Raw genomic sequence first — 18,183 nt, 5'->3', positions numbered from 1 at the left:
ATGCATGTTCAGAGAGAGAGCTTGCATATGTTTGTGTTGCATCTCAATGCTTTTTTGTATTTCTCTCATATAGGTTCAGACATTGCAGTTTCATCCATTTGAAACTCAAACCCTTATTTCTGGATCTTATGATAAGTAAGCAAGGGTAGTATTTTCAAATGTTATACTTAGGGTGGGTGTAAATATTGAATTAAGCCCATTAAGTTGCCTCATGTTTTCTTATTTCAATTGCTTGTAACTGTGTCAAATTTGAGTAATTTGGAGGGTTTTTCCCCAGTAAGGTAGCCAGGATTGAATGTGGCCAGAATGTGCAGTTTTTCTTGCCTCTTTCTCAGGAATGGCCAAATCCTTTAACCATCTGGACTGAAATTTTCTGTGCCAAGTGTCTGCTCTACAGTGAATTTATTTCTTAGTTTGGCATTGTGGCAGTTTCCACATTGGAAATGTGCCATTTTTCATCCCTGTGAGAACTTGTCCAGATTTGGCCAAACTGTAAGCCTAAGGTGGGGGGGAGGGATGAAGGAATTGAAAATCTCCATTAGCTCTTTGTTAATAGGGCATACTATTGCCAAAACTTAGCAGGAAATCTCCTGTAATTGCAGTCTTGAGGTGCTGCAAAATGGTTTGTGATTGGACACTTGGCCTAGCTCTGTAGTTGCTGTTTTATGTAAGACTTAGCAATCGGAAGATTTCTTCTCCGGAGTAATGTCTCAATTTTATTCTATAACTATGTGTTTTTTCTATCAAATTTTTATTCTGTTTTTTAAGACTTTGCAGTGGTATATTTAAAGACTCATTAATCTTTAGCCACGCCTTTGTGTTCTCTGGTTTATATTATGTTCTTGATACATTCTGCTAGGTAAAATTACTGGGGGAGAAAGAATTTGTAGTGTTGGAAACCTTCTTCTGTCCACTTCCCTTCATCTGACTTCCATCAGAATAGAATAAAAGAATAAAATAGTCCAAACACTGAGGCCAACTTCTCCATTGCTTTCTAGCTAGTCCTTCAATCCCTTGGGCACCCATAAGCCAGTCTACTGTCTGTCTTTGTAGACTTCTCCTGTAAAGCATCTCGGGACCACAGGTTTTTCCAGGAATACTGGCAGATCCTTTCATAACATGAAAGACCAACTAAAATTACATATATTCTAAGATTGTTTTAAAAATGTCTAGTAAAAGATCTGAGAAATTGATTTGCTTTGGCTGTAATTATAGGATAGGGTGGAAATGTGTTATACTGTGGATGTTGACTGAGGTGAGATATTGCTGGAGTGGCAGCATCTCTTCTTTCTTACGTTTGCATAAAGGAGCTTTATGAGCTTGAAGAGATTCTCCTCCATTGGGCTGAGCGCACAGCTGTAAAGAATCCCAAAGGACTTACTAAATACCATCTGTTCTTTGTCCTTGTTCAAGTAACATTTCCCTAACCACTTTTAAAGATTAATCTTTTTGATTAAAGCATATTTGAATATGTTTGTGTATGTGTCACACACCGATTTCCTAATTAGTACATTATTTTTGAACAGTCATTACTTGACTTTAATAAGGTCTGCTCATAATTAAGTGATATGTTTGCATAATTAAGGTCTTCCATGTGATAAGTATCTTATGTATTGAGCAAATCAGAGCTCTGTTTGCTTTGTCTCAATAGAACTGCTATTTCTAACTGGGATAAAACATTGAAGCTTGTGCTTGTAAGAGATTTCTCATTTATTAAGAGCTGGAAGACTAAATATTGAAATTGTTTTTAATATTAGAATTGTAATTTATGTGGATCCCCTATAGGACAGTGATTGAAAACAAACTTCCTCAAACACATCCATTAGATCAAATCAAATCAATAAAGTGCTTGGATGTGATCCTTTCAGCCATCCTTTCTTCCCACAGATCAGCTGTGCTGTATGATTGCAGAAATCCACAAGATAACCATCGAATCTGGCGGTTTAGTGGTCAAGTTGAAAGAGTAACATGGAATCATTTTTCACCTTGCAACTTCTTAGTGAGTGTATACACTTTTGTTCTTGGTCTATTGGCTGTTGCTGTTTTATTTTACCTGTATCTTTGTGTTCCTAATGTTTTTGAATCATATAATAGAGCTGATGGAGAGTTGGGATCTCGGTGTTACCTAGTTTGGAAATGCAGCGTATGTATGTGGGGGGTGGGTTTTAGGTTGTTTTTCAGCAGGTATATTGAGTTCAATTATTCATCTGGTATAATTTTTTCATTGTGATAGAAGAAAAGCAATTGGTGCTGGTCCTTTAATCACTGCAGAGRTGCTGCCTTTGCCATGTTGTCATAGTGTTCAGTGGCTGGGGTATATTTTCCTTTGCATAGTTCCTGTTATGCTTCATGTAAAGAGGCCATTGCAGCTGAGAAGTAGCTAATGAGAATTAAGATCCTGAATAGTAATTCAGTGTTTCGTATCAGCACTAGAGGGCAATGTCCTCCTGTCTGGTATAAAGTAAAAAATACCTTGTTCTCTGGAAGTCTATAATAAAACTTTTAATCAAAAATACTTGTTTAAAATCCTGTATTGTCTCAGCTGCTGTCTAATTCTCTCTTGTTTTGTGTATGCAGCCAACAAAAGCAGTTGCTCGGTTTTGTTGAGTTTGATATAGATCCCTCTTAGTAAAACTGTGCTTAACTTTGCAGACAGTTATGCAGCCACTGGATGGCACAAAAAACTCAGAACTGGCAGCCAAGAGACAAAAGGCTCTGTATTTCATTGCCTAATATCAGAACCAAGCCTAGTAGTGTAACCTTCTTCAAAATGTGATTTAAGAAACTTGTGTAGGAAAAGACTTGTATGTATTTCAGCACAGCATGCTAGGTTTAGATACCTAGAGTAGCTCGRGTCCCAGCCAGAATCTGACTTCAGTGGGTAATGTAAAGTGCCCTGCTGAGAAGCAGTGCAAGTCTATTAAATCCCTGGGGTTTGAGGCAGTGTGTGGATGTTATTTCATAGAAGCTTTTTCAGATGAATGACCATGGCTATTTGTTTTTAAAGTGTTGTGCTTTCCTTAGGCAAGCACAGAAGATGGCTTTGTGTACTGTCTGGATGCTCGTTCTGATAAGCCACTGTTTACTCTGAAGGCTCATGATGAAGAAGTATCAGGTAGTTTGTCTGTTTTTTGTGTTTGTCCCCAAAACACATGGAGATACAAAGCAAATCTCTGCTGAGAAGCCATTATAAAGGAAGTATTTTAAAAAACAAGCTCTTTTCAGTGAATGTCCTGAAGACTAAGTACGGCAAAGCAGATCTGTTCACTTGGGGCATGTTCCATGTGCTTTCTGGGTGAGGAAGGACAAAAACGATGGAAGCTAGGTTAAAAAAAAAAAAAAAAAAAAAAAATAGGCCTCTGTCAAAATAATAGCACTTATACAAAAGAATAAAGTTTATTCTCACTTTTATGAACTTCTCTGATGCTTGTTTTAGTTCTAGGTAAAAAAAAAAAAGAAAAAAAGAAAAAAAGAAAAAGAAAAAAGAGTTGAGGATTGTCAACTGTAACATTTACCTGCTGGATCCATAATTATTTTATATTGATAATCACTCTGGAGGTTACTTGGATATGGCACATGGGGAGGTCTTTACGCTACCTGCTTTTGGTTACTTCAGTAACCTGATTAGAGTAGGAAGCTTCTATAAAGCAATTTGAAGCACTGGATCAGTGGTCTAAAATTGGATGACATGAACATGCCCTATTGTCTTGGATAGCAAAAGAGTGGTCTTTGGGAAGTGAAGGAAGAAAGTTATCTGGGGAAGCCTGATAATGTGGAATGAGAAGAGTAACATCTTTGTGCTGTGCAAGACTCCGTGGTTGGAGTGCAAAACACGCCCACTTGAAGGCCTTATTTTGCTCCCGTAAGACTGTTACTTCTTTCACTATGGGAGCAGTTGCAGCATGAAACTTAAATTAACCTTTTACTCCTTTGGGCTGAAAAAAAATTTAGCATAAGGCCCACGGAGAATATTAGGTTTGCTCAAAATGTATCCTTGTCTCAGTGAAATAGTGATTACATGGTGCTCTAACTGATGCACCCTAATCTTCCAGGCCTACAACTAAGCAGTCAGATCAAAGGGTGCCTTGTGACATCATCTGCTGACAAATACRTGAAAATCTGGGATATCTTGGGAGAGAAACCGAGTCTAATCCATTCCAGGGATATGAAAATGGTAACGTAACTTTCATCTCTTGATTCTAAGGAGGCTTATATATAAACCATATCTGCTTGATCTTTTTTTCTTACTTGTATGTTGTTTTCCATAACTTAACATCTTTTAAATAAAAAAAAAATCTAAAATATGTATTCCAGGTAAATCGTTCTCATTACAGTGCAGCGTTCAGTTCAACACCTAATTGGCCAACCACTTCAAAGCCTTGGACCTGAATACCAGATGCAGTGTTCTAGAGCAGAGTTATGGGTACTCTGACCTGTATCTACCAGGTTGAAGACAAAGAAGTGACTTACTGTTTCTAGTTAAAGCTTTTTAATCTTGTATCTTTATAAAATAATTTTAACTCAGTTTTGAGGAAATGGCAAGCTTACATTTGTTACACTGACTTCTGAAAGTTCTTTTATCAGCTARGTTTATCTTATTTTTTWAAAAAACTAACCAAATAAAAACCACTTGTTCTCTTACCTTTTTTCCCAGGGTGTTCTCTTCTGTGCAGCTTGCTGCCCTGACTTCCCTTTTGTCTTTGCTTTTGGAGGAGAGCGAGAAGGGCTGCGTATCTGGGATATAAGCAGCATCTCTGCAGGTAATGTCCTCATCTACTAGAATCTTGTGGATCTCCCCCTGCCGTTAGAATGTATTGCATATTCAATAGTGTATTGTGGTCTTGAGAGAAACTGTAGGTTATTACTTTTTTTAAAGCTGAAAATATGAAAACACATGCAGTCTTAAGGTATTTCTTTAGAAATAGTGGATATTTTGTTTTTGGAGAATTGTACATTGTCTCTTCCCTTGCAGTAGAAATACAATACCTGCTTTATTGTAAACCTATGTTTAATTTTTTTTGTCCCCCCCCTCCTCCAAAGTGTTCCTGATGTAATTAAGGTATCATATTCTTGAGTATCTTTAGGAACAAAAGCGAGGACTGGTTTTGATCAGTTGTCATGTTGCATGTAACTAAGTGGTGAGAACTTATCATCCCTTTCACAGTATTTAGGATAAATGCAGCCCATTCATAATTAAACACAAATTAAATATCTAGATTTTCTAGTGGAGAAAGAACAGGACTTGTACTTTAAGTATTATATACAGGAGACTGTTCTGACATGTAAACTTTAACTCCCTGCTCTGGGAAAAGGGGGAGAGCTTTGAAAACTCAATCAGATTAGGATTTCCATCCTATAATGGTAACCATACTGTACCTGCTGTATTGCTTCTCTRTCTGGGAAAGAAACTTGTAAGCAGTCCTTTCTTTGTGTTGCAGTGAATGAAGCTTTTGGAAACAGAGAGAGACTTGTTCTCGCTGGTGCGAACACCGTGGCTTGCAGCTCCTTGGCCAACAGTAGCAGCAACAATTCAGAGACAGCAATGGAATCATGATAGACCAAACCTCACAAAATCAGCGTAATTAATGACACTACACATAAATGTGTATTCTACAATTTACCCTACTTGGAAAGCACTCATAGAACTGACTTGATTGTCTTGTAATCTGCAGCCTTYTCCATCTCATACAAAGAAACATGGTCACGTGGTTATGCTCAAAAGTCAGCAGTTCTAAGTTCCTGCCTCTGTCACTAGCTTTGAACAATTAAATTGCTTGTGCCTGAGACTATGATCCCTGAAATAGGGGAGCAGCAGGATATAAATGTGTAAAGTTGATTTGAAAATTTTCACCAGAAAAAGCAGTACTCTGTCATCAAAAGTGTATCATATGTTGCAAAGAAGGTAAATCTCTTCTATGGGCCTAATGAAAAATATTTCAGATGGAACTGGTGTAGTGTAAAACAAATGCTGAACAAAAGGGCAAGTGTAAATAATCATCAGGGGATGTATCCTTTGAGTAATTGGTGGCTAGATTTACAGATTTCTAATACATTTTTAAAACTCTTAAATTTTTTTTTGTCTTGAGTGTATTTCTTGGGCCTTAGTAAGGTCACCAGTATCAAACCAGAACTATTCCACCTCTTTCCCATCACAATCAAGAGTTATTTTCCCCCAGTCCCACAGCTTATTGCTTCTCCTAAAAGTGATGTACATTAAAAAAAAAAATTGAATTCAAATAAGAGCTTCTATGCAGAGGGAGATGAAAAGTGCTGTCAGAAYACAAAATTTGAGCAAGAAGCTCAGCTAGTCACTTTGTCTTGTTAAAGCTCTCAATGTTCTGTACTTGAGTTCTTAACCTCTTGCATTTTTGTGTGAAACGGGAAGGAACAGAGAAAAAACCTGAATATCAGCCTAACCATTGACTTAACCACTATGGTTTAGAGCAGCAGGAACCTAATYGGGGAATATGACTCAAGCACTTTCCTAGCTTTTAAAATAAATCTTAYATCTTATCCTGGGCCAGAAGTTAAATCATATTCTTACCTTCCTGTAACATGCTTCCTTCTCTGCRTATTGACAGCCTGGGGGATGTGCATGCTGCAAAAATGTCCTGGGAGTCAAAGTGCCTGGTATTAAAGCACCTGTAGTATCTGTGCATTTAGTTGACATGCTCTTATTAYTGCTTTCCAAGCTAGCCTATTAAACCTTATGCTAGTGAGGTGAAGCAGATAGATAAATTGCAATACAGAGGAGTGCCAATGGAATGCGGCAGGGCAAAATCAAACTACAGACCAAGGAGGTCTTCAGAACACACTGARCTCGCTGGGGAAAATGTGGAGTAGAGGGAGAGGTATTGTCTGAATTTAGGCCATTTAGGACAAAAACTAGAAAAAACTCCGAGGAGCTTGTCAAAGAACAGAACCCAGCTCCTCTCCTTGTAGAGCAGAGCTAGAGGAGCCAAACAGCATGTGTACAAGACTATGCTGTTAAAGACTAAAAGGTTTTAGCCCCACCCTCCCCTCAGTTTCATGAAAGAGTTCTTACTCATTCTGCCTTTCCCAAGGTTTCCTAGTGTAAGTAAGTAAGTGGTGCTATTTCTCCTGTCATCAATACCAGAAATAACCCCCCCCTTTTTCTGCAAGAATATGTAATTATTAAAAAGGAACATTAGAAAAGAAAGAGCCACATTTTATTTTTTTTCAAAAGGAAAACAACTGAATGAAATACACTTTCATTCCATAAATAATAATAGCAGCAAACCCTCCCATGACTCTTAGGTTGTAAAAGGTTTACAGCATAACAATAARGAGTAATACATACTGTAAACACGGTCTGATCATCTGTAAGCTTCTTCCTTACTGCGTCAATACAGTCTTTCCCTCTTTAGCTACGTAATGTCTTAGTGACCCAGAGCAAGAAGAGGCAATAACCATTTTCCAAAAGGCAATTTTTGATTTTTTTGAACACTTCTGTAGTGGGGCAATTGCTTTGTCTACAACTGCTGATTTCATTGGCTGTTTTTTTTTTGTTTAAACTAAAACATTAAATCTGTATTCTTAGAAGGAGGCCTGAACATTGATATTCATGCTCTGTGCCAAACCACATCCTTTAGTTAAAAAATACAGGGAGGAAAAAAACAACCAACATCAATTTTTTGTTTGTTTGTTGTTCTTACTCTCATGGCTTTGGCAGTTCAGGACAGTTGGCTCACAGGTCACTCCACACTGAACCGTATTTCTGGTTTGTGGCTCTTCACTCAAAGGACTATGCAAGGTGTCTCATGTATCCTGGCTGGATAATCTGAGTGATTTGGAAAAATAAGTATGCACAGTGTACGTGAAAAATCTCCTTGCATCAGATTTTCTTCTTAGCAACTGTTCATTGTCAACAGTAAGTGCATGATCCATTCTCATTCAGTGTTTTGGCTACAGAGTTTATTAAGTGGTGGTAGTGGGGAGACCAAAACAAAAGGAAAACTCCTCATTTGACATAAGATACTGACTGAGGAAACAAGGAAGAGATTTTTCCTTTCAATTTCAACATCCAAGAAAATTTCCCTCTCACTTTCTTCATTTGTGTCCTGAGAGGGCATCACCTGTTGAATATACTCCATTGTTAATTCTACAGTCTTCAGTCCTCATAGAGTCTATTAATTCCTCCTCTGAATCCTCCTCCTCTTCCTCTTCTGGGGCTGACAGACTGGATGTGGGGCCTTTACATATTTTTAAGTGGCGAGTGAGGTGGTATTTGGTTAGATAAGCCTTGGAGCATTTTTCACAGACATAGTCCCTCTTTCCTTCATGTGAATTGAGGTGTTTCTTCAAGTGATTTGTCCTCAGGAACAGCTTGTCACACTTGGGACACTTGATCTGTCGTTCTCTGCAAGACATGAAATAGAATAGAAGGGTTATTCTGCTATCTCAATGTTGGTTTCAGTATGTTTGAAGAAGAAATAGTCCATGGATAACAGCAATATTGCAGTACTAGAGTGAGAGAAAACTGCACAGCTTTAACAAAAGCATTATGCACACAGAGATCCTATTCTCTGTTCCCTCTAGACCTCCGGCAAAATTTGAGGATTTTTGCCTTAACTGCTAGCTTGCAACCAAYTATTTTTCTTTCCTAATGATAAATTAATGAAGAAACAATTTATAACTTTTTTGAGCAAGATCAGATTCTTCTTAAACTCCATGTTTTGGCAAGGGCAGAAGTGTTGCTATAGTGGCAAGGTTTGTCCCTCTCCTTCCCACCCTACAGAAACAGCAACAAAAAAAAAGGAAAAAAGAAAGAAAAAGAAAGGAAAAGCTGCCAGGTGTTTACAAACCTCAGTTTGCAAATGCTAAGTACAGGCTTACCAAGTGCAACAGTCAAATTCTGCAGATGACTGCAAAACACCTCCCACAAGTAGTGCTGCTCCTAGCTGCGGCTATAAAGCGAACAGCAAAGCAAGTCTCTGTCTGTCTCTCATGCTAGCTGCACTAAGCTGTCTCCTAGGCAGCATGGAAGAAGCAGCAATCTGATTCCAAGCAAATAAAGGAACCAGATGCTGAAAATGAAACAAGCAGAGGGATTAAATTTGAGCAAGCAGCCTTTAAGGGAGGAACTTGGACTGGGAGTAGCTCCAAATAGGATACAGGAGATTCTTGGAGCAAAAGGAAGSATCTGGCCTGGCAGAGAGCTGAGGCACTGGGAGGGAGATCACTGTAGGAGGATCTGGGGGTGCAGATCAACCCTGCATGAATGAGACCTGGGAGGGAGGTAACAGCTGGGAATAAAGAACATTTGTGGGCACAGAGCAAGAGACTTCACTAATGGGCTTACTCAGGGAGAATACTCTTGAGGAGTTTATGATTTTTAATGGTCATGTTGGGACTTGGAAACAGTTTTCAGGAGAAAATTAGTATTTAATCAAAGTGATGAGCTTTTCAGAATGCTGTTTCACAACACAAGCTGCAAGCCTGGAATTTCTTTTGTCATTAAAATACTCCAAATACTAGAATAGTCCAACTTCAGCAGAATGCCAGTAACAAGGAATTTGTCCTGATGCACTTCATTTTAGAGGATGAACCTATTCTCCACAGGCCAAACGATTTGTAAACAGGAGATTCTCTCTCAGGCTGTTAAGCTTCATTATTTACTGCACTGGACCAATCCAACACATCCTGTTAGATCACTTACTGTGTGTGAGTAAGTACATGCTGCTTGAGGTCCTGCCTCCGCATGAATAGCTTTTCACAGTAATCGCACTTCAGGTTCTTCTCCCCTGTGTGAATGACCATGTGCGATTCCAAGTGAGCCTTCTGGGTGAACGATTTGTCACAGAGGGTACAGCGATAATTCTTCTGACCTAGGATTACATACACACAGCCACAGAGTGAGTCAGTGTGCCAAGAAATACAAAGAGCAAATAACCTGGCCACTTCTGAAAAATAAAATTTTACGCTGAGGAAAGGTAGATTCTTCGTGAAAAGTACCTATTGCCACCTGCAGTTCCTTCCTACTCAGTATACAGGCCTATCTACTTACAAACCCCATTTAACCATGAAACAACAACAACAACAACAACAAAAAAAAGACAGCTAATTTCATTAAAGAAAAAAGAAATACAGACAGACAACCCTCATGCTACTGTTTCTAAATATTAAGCCTTTTATATGCTGCACAATACTGTACTTTCTTCTGCTAAACACCATCCATTCCTCTTCCTCCAGTGCTTATAGTGATTCAGCTTTTCCAGTAAAATACGCTTTCTGATTCCTGTCTATACTAGCAGTGCCTCCCTATTGTGCGTATCACAAAAGATCACCAGTGTAAGTTTTTTTAAGTTTTCCAGCAAGGAGAATTATGCAACATTTAACAAGATGAGGACTAACTCAGTAATGTACTTCAATTCACCAAAAGTTCTTCCAGACATGGCCCGTTGGGTCAGATCACAGTGCTAAGTACAGTTCTGCAGCATCCATACCACTGAGCCCAGCACTGTCCTATCCTATGCCAACTACACTCTCTCAGGCAATGCCCAGGTATTACCTGGGGTCAGCACCGACTAGAAATCATTCAGGATGCTGCCACTCTTAGGGAGGGGGCAAGAGCTTAGTTTTATGGACATGAGCTACACCCTGCCAGCTGGCCAAGGATCASTGAACTGGTCCTGTCCCAGTGTATTTACTAGCATAGGCTTAGCTAATAAAGTCCACATGCCTTACCCGTATGTATCTTGAGGTGTGTCCGTAGGTTGCTAGGATCACTGAAAGCTTTGCTACAGAAATCACACTTGTGTGGCTTCATGCCCATGTGGCCCATGAAGTGGACATGGAGTTTGGAAGGGGAGATGAAAGCCTGGGGGCACATGGAGCACTTCCATTTCCTTTCCTTGCCGTGGCCTGGCCCATGGCTGCTGCTGTGCCCTTGGCTTGGGAGGTGGTTGTGAATATGGCTACTCAAATGGGCCTTGAAGTCTGCGTAGGAAGCACATTCCTTTCCACAGTGACAGATGTGCATGTCCGGATGTTCAGGAACACCTTTGAGTACAAAAGTATCACATTTAATGTGGCTCAGCAAGGCCTAACAGAACKTAAGTTTGACCGAAGTAAACATTTTACCCATCAGCAAAGCCCGCTCAAGAGATTTTCACCCCAGCTCTCTTCAGTGCCTCTTTCTTGGTACTTTCAGGCAGGTCATTTCAACTGTTTTGTGTGGCCATGCTTTGGACTGGTTTTGAGCACAGCTTCACCAAACTCAAATTAGCACAACTGAAGGTGAGGAGGGTGGGAACATCTTCAACTAGCAAAACTCCCTTAACACCACATAGATGAACAGCAGGAAAACAGCCCTTTTTCTTCAAAACTGAAATCTTTTCCTCCTGATCAGCAGAATTAGACAGGAAACATTTCTTGTAAATGGTGGTACTCCAGTAGCAATGAAATCTAAAAAAGGACTGCGATGGGTACTGCTAGGAATTGACACAGAACATACAGCACTCCCAAGTCACAGTACTCAGAGATGGGATTAAAAGGTAATTTGAGCTGGGTGATCTCTGCAAAGCCGATAAAAGGTCACTGCTTACTTACCGAGCTGCCGTGCGTAGTCTCGGCTATAATAAAAGAGAAGCTCATGTTCAGGTGGGATGTCCCGCGAGGTGCAAAAGTAAATTTTTCCATCATGAGGATAAGCTACTAGATTCTGTTCTTCCCGGTTCCTATAGCAATAAGGGCAGTAAAGGAAAAAAACTCTCCAGAAATAGTCACTTTTTGATAGTGGAAAAGAGGAAATTCCTATTAACAGGCAGTGGGAGAATCTCAAAGGCCTGTCAGCACTTCATGAAATTTTTCATTTTTGTCACTTCTTTCTTTATTGTAAAAAACAAGAAAACTGGACCTTGAGAGCCAACCCAGTCCAGTAAGCCATAAAACATTCTTGACACTGAAATATGTTGTAGAGAAAATAATAGAGATTGGAGTGGGTTGAAGGAAAAGAGTTGATGACCTCTCAAGAGAATAAATTAAAAAATAAAAATTATATATTTTTCTTAGTAATCCCTTTAAGAAATAAAGAACACATGGCAGGGAAAATATATCAGGAGAGCCTTAAAGTAAAATTATCTTAAAAAACAACTCTTGGAGAACATTTCCAAGGTGTGAAAATTCATATTCTGAAGCTCTATGCCTGTGTTTCCATTATCTGAAATTAGAAAAAGCACTGCAACACTGCAATGGAAGATCAAGCTTTCTGACTCCTGCATACTGCAGCAATGAAATGAATCACAGGGAAAATCTACTTTCTGTCACAGAGCAATAGGAGAGGTCCAGCCTTCTCACTGGCCCATGTATGCAGCAGTACCAATGTCAGTCTGCATAGTTTCTCACTCTAGAAAGACTGAAAAGGAGAGCTCTTGGGACCTGTAAGAGTTTGGAACATCAAGCCAAAAGAACCCAGGGACACATCACTAACTCCGCTCAAACGCAAAAAAAGCCAGCCAGTACCATCTGCAACAGATATATCCAGAAGGAATGAGACAGAAAGAAGGCAGTAACAAGATAATATTCAGGAAGAAGATAGAAAGAATCTGGTATAAAGCCTTAAAGCAAGGAAAACAAAGTGTCCAGACACATTTGGGGATGTTTTACTATATGCTAGTATGCTGTTTTCCCCTTAACATTCTCTGTTGGGTACTCTCTTTCATTGCTCTCCTCCTCAAGATGCCTAGAAAACTCCCAAGTGTCACTTGATCCTGAGCTCTTTACCCATCTGGGCAGTGGGCACAGCAGATGACACATTCTCCTGCACAGCCTCCTATGAGCCCACATCCCGGCAGCCAAAGCTAGGACAGATGGCTCTTACCTGGCTTTGTGTACGAACATCATCCAATTGCATTCGTTTTCATCAGTTGTAATGATGCAGAACTCTAGAACGCCACTGTGATAGATCTAACGGGAAAAATAAACAAACAAAATCAAAATGCAATGTTAGGGCAAAATGCAGTAACAGAAGCAAAGACAGCTTCTTTCTTTAAGAGAGGAAGCATTTACTTAGACTGAGCAGTGAAGTCTCCATTCCCGCTGCCAAGAGTACAGCCCTGTTCTTACTCCTTATTTGCCCTTTCACAYAGACCTTTCCACTACCCAGGAGGCTAGAAAAACTATTTATCAGCAACTTTCCCACTCACCACTTTTAGCTCCCAGCAGAAATGCATTTGGCTGTTTTTCTTACACGGTAAGCATATGAATAATAGTATCTGGGCAAACAGCACATGCTTCATTTATACAGATCGATTTTATTTTCTCAACATGAGCTGATGAGAAAAAGAATACTTTAAAGTAGCTTTTCTACAGCAAATGATTTACCACTTGTGGGAACTTTCAGCAAACAATGATATAAAACAAATAAACAAATGCTGCCCTAGGAATTCACATACAATCTTTGCTACAGTTCCACAGAAATACTGCAAACCACAAACAGCCCTTTAAAAGAAAAGGTGTTAAAGGCTGTTGTACTTCAGGACTGACTACTAGTATATTACATGATATAGGGTCTGATATGCGGGTATTAAGTATTAAACAATAAAACAAATTGCTGAAATAGTTCTGATTTCAGCAAGGATGATAATGTTAAAGCTGCTGTGTCCTCTGGTGGCTTTCACAAGACACAGACACACTTGCAGGATCTGTGAGCCATAACATCCACTGACCTTCCAGATGCGACTTGCTACTTTGTCTGTCCAGTCAGCCACCTCCAGAGAATGGCTTTGCTGCCCGATCAAAGGTCCAAAACAAGTCCTTACAGGAATGGTTTCTCGTGTCCACACTCCTATCGGTAGAAGATAAACGTCTTTAGAAATCAATTATATAAACAACTAACCGTACATAACAAAGAAATGGGAGATTTATGAGGTAATGCTCCAAGGGTAATATCTAGGCATAAGATCATCAAAGCTTCTACTTCACATGTAGAACACACCTACTGCAGAAACAAGAACCACCACCACCACATGACACTATTGGGAGCCGCTTTGTTGTAATTACAAATACTTGTTTCCTTTGCCAAAAACAAGTAATTTACTTTCCAGTAGGCTATAAGAACCAATACCCTAACCACCTGTACCAATTAAAATTTTCATGGAACTTTTTGCAGAAGCAGAAAATACTAGTTTCAGTAACTACATTTTGCCTACCTAATCCCCAGGAATTTCCAGAATTGTTGCTGGGCATTGTTAAGCAGCTTCTGCATTTCTCCCCAGAGGCAGCTGTATTTCTGTCATGGGCAGAGGGATTCCTGCGTGTATATTATTTATTATTAAACACTTATATATATATGTCTACAAGAATACACTGAATAGCTTTCAGGAATAAACTGGAAACTAGTGCAGCTTGAAAAGAACAGATGTAATCTACTCTTAACAAGCAGCAATGCTAAGCAAGCCAAAAATCACATTCTTCTCTAGCCTTCAGATCCTCAGGGTATTGTACTGCACTCTTCGATTTCCAGGTGCCAATGGCGTGAAATACAGTAACAAGGTCCACATCCAATGACAAGGTCACAGTCTACATGCCAAATGTAAATGAGGGAGGAAAAAAAGAAAAGAGGCACTTGTGATCAATTCTCCCATGACAGCATCCAGAAGACCCACAGGTAGCAAACCAGCTGATGAACAAGCAGACAGAAATCTCCTCTGTTATTTCTAATCATTATCTGCCCTGAAACTGCAGTTACTATAATGTTTTCCTAAAAAGCGGTGCCTGGGTAGTTCAGCATGTGATAAGAATAAACATCATACTTGTTTTTTCCTTGGTACTATCAAGTATTTCAGCTAAAGCTCTGTGGCAGCACCCCTAGAGTCTAAACAGTGAGCAGAGGACAAGAAGCTTTTGCATAATACCAGAAGTCACGGGGATTACAAAAGAGAGAATCACCTCTCTATGGCAGTGTATCTTTCCTGTATTAAAATCCCTAAGGTTTGGGATTTCAGGAGGTGGATGTATTTTAAACTGCTCCATAGAAACATACAGCAATTAAATTCTTACCCACTTCAGCTCCCATGATAGACTGTCGGAAGACAAGCTGCTTAGGGAGAGAAAGCCTGGCACGGCTCTCTATCGGGGTGTCAGGAACAAAGGTGACAGGCCCATGATCTGGGCAGTCTGACGGATATGCCTTGTCACACAGCGTGCACCCTGCAGAGAGGGAAGGGGACAACAGGGATCAAAGAAGATGCAACAGCCCCTGTGGTACAGTCAGCTCCCAGTGAACATGTTTCAGATTGAGCCCTGCCAGAAATGTTTTGTCTGAACTCATACAGAGGTACAGAATTTGAAAGATTTTATATATATATATAAAAAAAAATAAATGTTAAAAGAGCAAGCTGCTTCTATGTGGTTTAACTCATCAGCTTTACCAGCTTTTSCTCAGAAGAATGTGAATCACTTGATTACAGTCACATAGTACATGTGGCTGCTCCTATCCAATTCTGATCAAACACGAAGATCTCCTACTCACCTTACTGATGGTAACTTAATCATCTAGACTTACCCTTTCAGGGCAATCTAGTCATGGGACAGAGTCCATCCACTCTTTACCAAAATCTGTAATACTCTGTGATGGCTGTCTCTCCGGACCTGGCATTAATACTAATGATGGAGAGCACCCTTTTCTTTCTGATCGCAAGTGAAATTTCTTTTATTGGCAAGGAAAAAAAAAAAAAAAAAAAAAAAGCCAGACATCTCCTGACTGGTTAAGTTTTCCAAAATTACCAGAAACACAAGAGCTTTCTTGAATGTAGAAGCTCAAGGATAATTATGCACAGGGACAGGAAGGTCTTCTAAAATTCTTCTAATTTGAACCCATATACCCCCTTATTTCCAATTAAATTCAGACAACRTACATGTTGCCATGGCAGCAGAAACCTGGCCTCATTGTTGCTCTTGAAGGGCCTACTGCAATAAACTCATATAGCACCTTTATGAGATACCATTGAATGGCACAAAAACATAGGTCCAAGAACAGACAGGAGCACCATTTTCCCAGTCTGTCAATCAGCTTAAGCACTGCTGATTAATAAACCACTGGAAGATCTTTTTACACAAGGCAATAATTTCAGGAAAAAAGCACAGCATAAAACACTTCTGGAAACACTCCTTTCATTTTACTTCTGTATGAATGGAACAACGAACACCTATTCAGCAACCACTCTCCTGATGAATCCTTCTTCTGAAGAGGGGTGCTCAGCTGATTAAGCAGTCTCCACAAAGACTTTTTTGGTCCTCTTTAGGCTCAACTTTGGTGTGACAGACCTATTGCAGAAGCAGTCTTCACCTGGCATAAACAACAGCTTCATTAATTTTTGGGGGGAGGGAGGAAGAGGAAGAAAGCTTTGGGGATGATCTTTTAATATAGCAGACTACTGTAATCTGGCCCCATACAAAGTACAAATCAAACAACTATAAAATTACAGATACGTAGGTACTGAGTAAATTGCTTAGGCAGAGCTTGTATAATAATTGCTTCATGTGTACAGGTATGTACAGTAGAAGTACAGCAGCCACAACAACCAGACTTGAGTAATGAGAAATACTAWTCATAACAGTTGTTTTTAGTCTTCCATTTCACAGACCACTAGAGGTTCATGGACTAGCCCCAATGAGGCAAAAAGAAAGAAAAGCAAGTTTCAGGCATGTGACATTCTTATAGGGGTTCACATCTCCACCTGCAAAGGTTTAGGGTTCCATACATTTTTTAAGACTATGAATAACTCCCCGCATTCTAAAGCATGTACAATATAATGTTTCATTTTCACTTTCTTCCTTGCCAAATAATGTAAGGAATCACAGTGTTTTACTTCTCTAATTTAGGCACGATGATTGCAAACAAAGATGCCAAGTACTACTTAATATTTCATAACCTTTCTGAAAAAGGTCTCAACTTCTGCCTTCCCAGCGAGGAAAGATCATCAACAGGCTCTTAAAAAACCTCCTTCTCCTTATTGTCACTCATCCAAAAATTCAGGTTTTACTCAGGAGAAGTTTAAAAACAACAAGAAAAAGTAACAATGTAAATCTTCCCAAGTGAAAGATCTATTTTGCAAATCACATGAAAACTCTAGCAGTGGAATAGCCATTATAATACCTTATCAATGGGGAACGTCAGCTAGGAAACAGCTTTAGACTAGTTTAAATATAGCAACAACAAACTGGCACACCAAACTTCTCTGGAATGAATGAAAGAAGRGATTTCATCACTAACATGGTGGATATCTAAGTATTCTGATTGCTGTTTGTTCAACATACCCTTATAGTCAGCAACAGATGCTAGTATGAACATCTGAGGGCATCAGCTGTGAAACTTTTCCACTAAGAGTTATAATTTTATCATAGTTCCAAACCTGCCTGATTTTAAGTTATATTTCACCACAAAAACCCCAAAGTTTTTGYTCAAGTGCCTGACTAGACTCACTAAACTGCACCTCTCACATTGCTAACAAAGACACTGTTGCTTTCAATTTCTTTAAAAAGATCTGCAGGGAAAGTTTGTCATAAGGATCTGACAGATATAGGGCCAGTTTGCATGCAAAGGCAGCACTCCTAACAAAACTGAATATAAAGCTGGCCTTACACTTCAGTGGCACAAAGCCAGTCGTGCCGCAGGTGGAATTTCAAAGATTTTTGTCACAGCAAATGAAAACTTCACAGTTCTTGATCACCACCCCTTAAACTATGACAGGATTGACAGGGTGCAATGTCCAGCGTTCCTCCCTTCTCATGAGATTAGTTAATCTCTGCACTGAAGTCTTTTGATGAGAATAATTAGCAATATTAAAAACTTTCCTCCCTGTTCTTCTTTCCAGTAGGTCTTTTGAGAATCATATTTTAACAATGATTGTTCAGGGTTTAATTAAAAAAAATCAGACAACATTATAGTCAGCAATTATATACACATAAGGAAGTGTACAGCTTGGGCATTTTTTTTTAAGAAGCAAGAAGAGTCATTTGTGAAGTGACTTTAATAAACAACAATCTCATTGCAAATGGCAGTATCAGCTATCTACAAAAGCCAAGAGGCTCACAAGGAATTATGCTTCCAACCTCAGGGTGGCATGGGAAATGGATACAAAGAGAACAATACTAAAATATCCCATTATTCCTACTCAGAAGTATCTGCAACTGCAGATGTCCAGCTTTTGTGGACTAGTA

The 18,183-nt window shown here is 39.3% G+C and overlaps 2 protein-coding genes across 2 annotated transcripts in view; one reads left to right on the top strand and one right to left on the bottom strand.

The window, feature by feature from the left end:
- The window catches only part of PWP1 (PWP1 homolog, endonuclein), an 18,017-nt gene extending 10,904 nt beyond the window's left edge, over positions 1–7,113 (top strand). Inside the window, exons 10-15 of the mRNA XM_085321669.1 lie at positions 74–135; positions 1,888–1,999; positions 3,025–3,115; positions 4,053–4,174; positions 4,655–4,760; positions 5,439–7,113. Coding sequence (XP_085177795.1) covers positions 74–135; positions 1,888–1,999; positions 3,025–3,115; positions 4,053–4,174; positions 4,655–4,760; positions 5,439–5,554 — 609 coding nt within the window. The 3' untranslated portion in view covers positions 5,555–7,113. The remainder of the gene's footprint in view (positions 1–73; positions 136–1,887; positions 2,000–3,024; positions 3,116–4,052; positions 4,175–4,654; positions 4,761–5,438) is intronic.
- A 55-nt stretch (positions 7,114–7,168) lies between these two features.
- Positions 7,169–18,183, bottom strand: part of PRDM4 (PR/SET domain 4) — a 17,114-nt gene continuing 6,099 nt past the window's right edge. Inside the window, exons 5-11 of the mRNA XM_085321668.1 lie at positions 15,022–15,171; positions 13,689–13,807; positions 12,842–12,927; positions 11,572–11,699; positions 10,708–11,022; positions 9,680–9,848; positions 7,169–8,380 (exon numbers count right to left, since the gene is read on the bottom strand). Coding sequence (XP_085177794.1) covers positions 8,071–8,380; positions 9,680–9,848; positions 10,708–11,022; positions 11,572–11,699; positions 12,842–12,927; positions 13,689–13,807; positions 15,022–15,171 — 1,277 coding nt within the window. The 3' untranslated portion in view covers positions 7,169–8,070. The remainder of the gene's footprint in view (positions 8,381–9,679; positions 9,849–10,707; positions 11,023–11,571; positions 11,700–12,841; positions 12,928–13,688; positions 13,808–15,021; positions 15,172–18,183) is intronic.

The sequence above is a fragment of the Rhea americana genome, unplaced genomic scaffold (genome assembly GCF_003343005.1).
Source record: "Rhea americana isolate MKP2758 unplaced genomic scaffold, rheAme1 scaffold_70, whole genome shotgun sequence".
In the NCBI taxonomy this organism is placed as follows: Eukaryota; Metazoa; Chordata; class Aves; order Rheiformes; family Rheidae; genus Rhea; species Rhea americana.
Note: the sequence above shows the minus strand (reverse complement) of the source record. Positions and strands in the feature narration are given on the sequence as shown.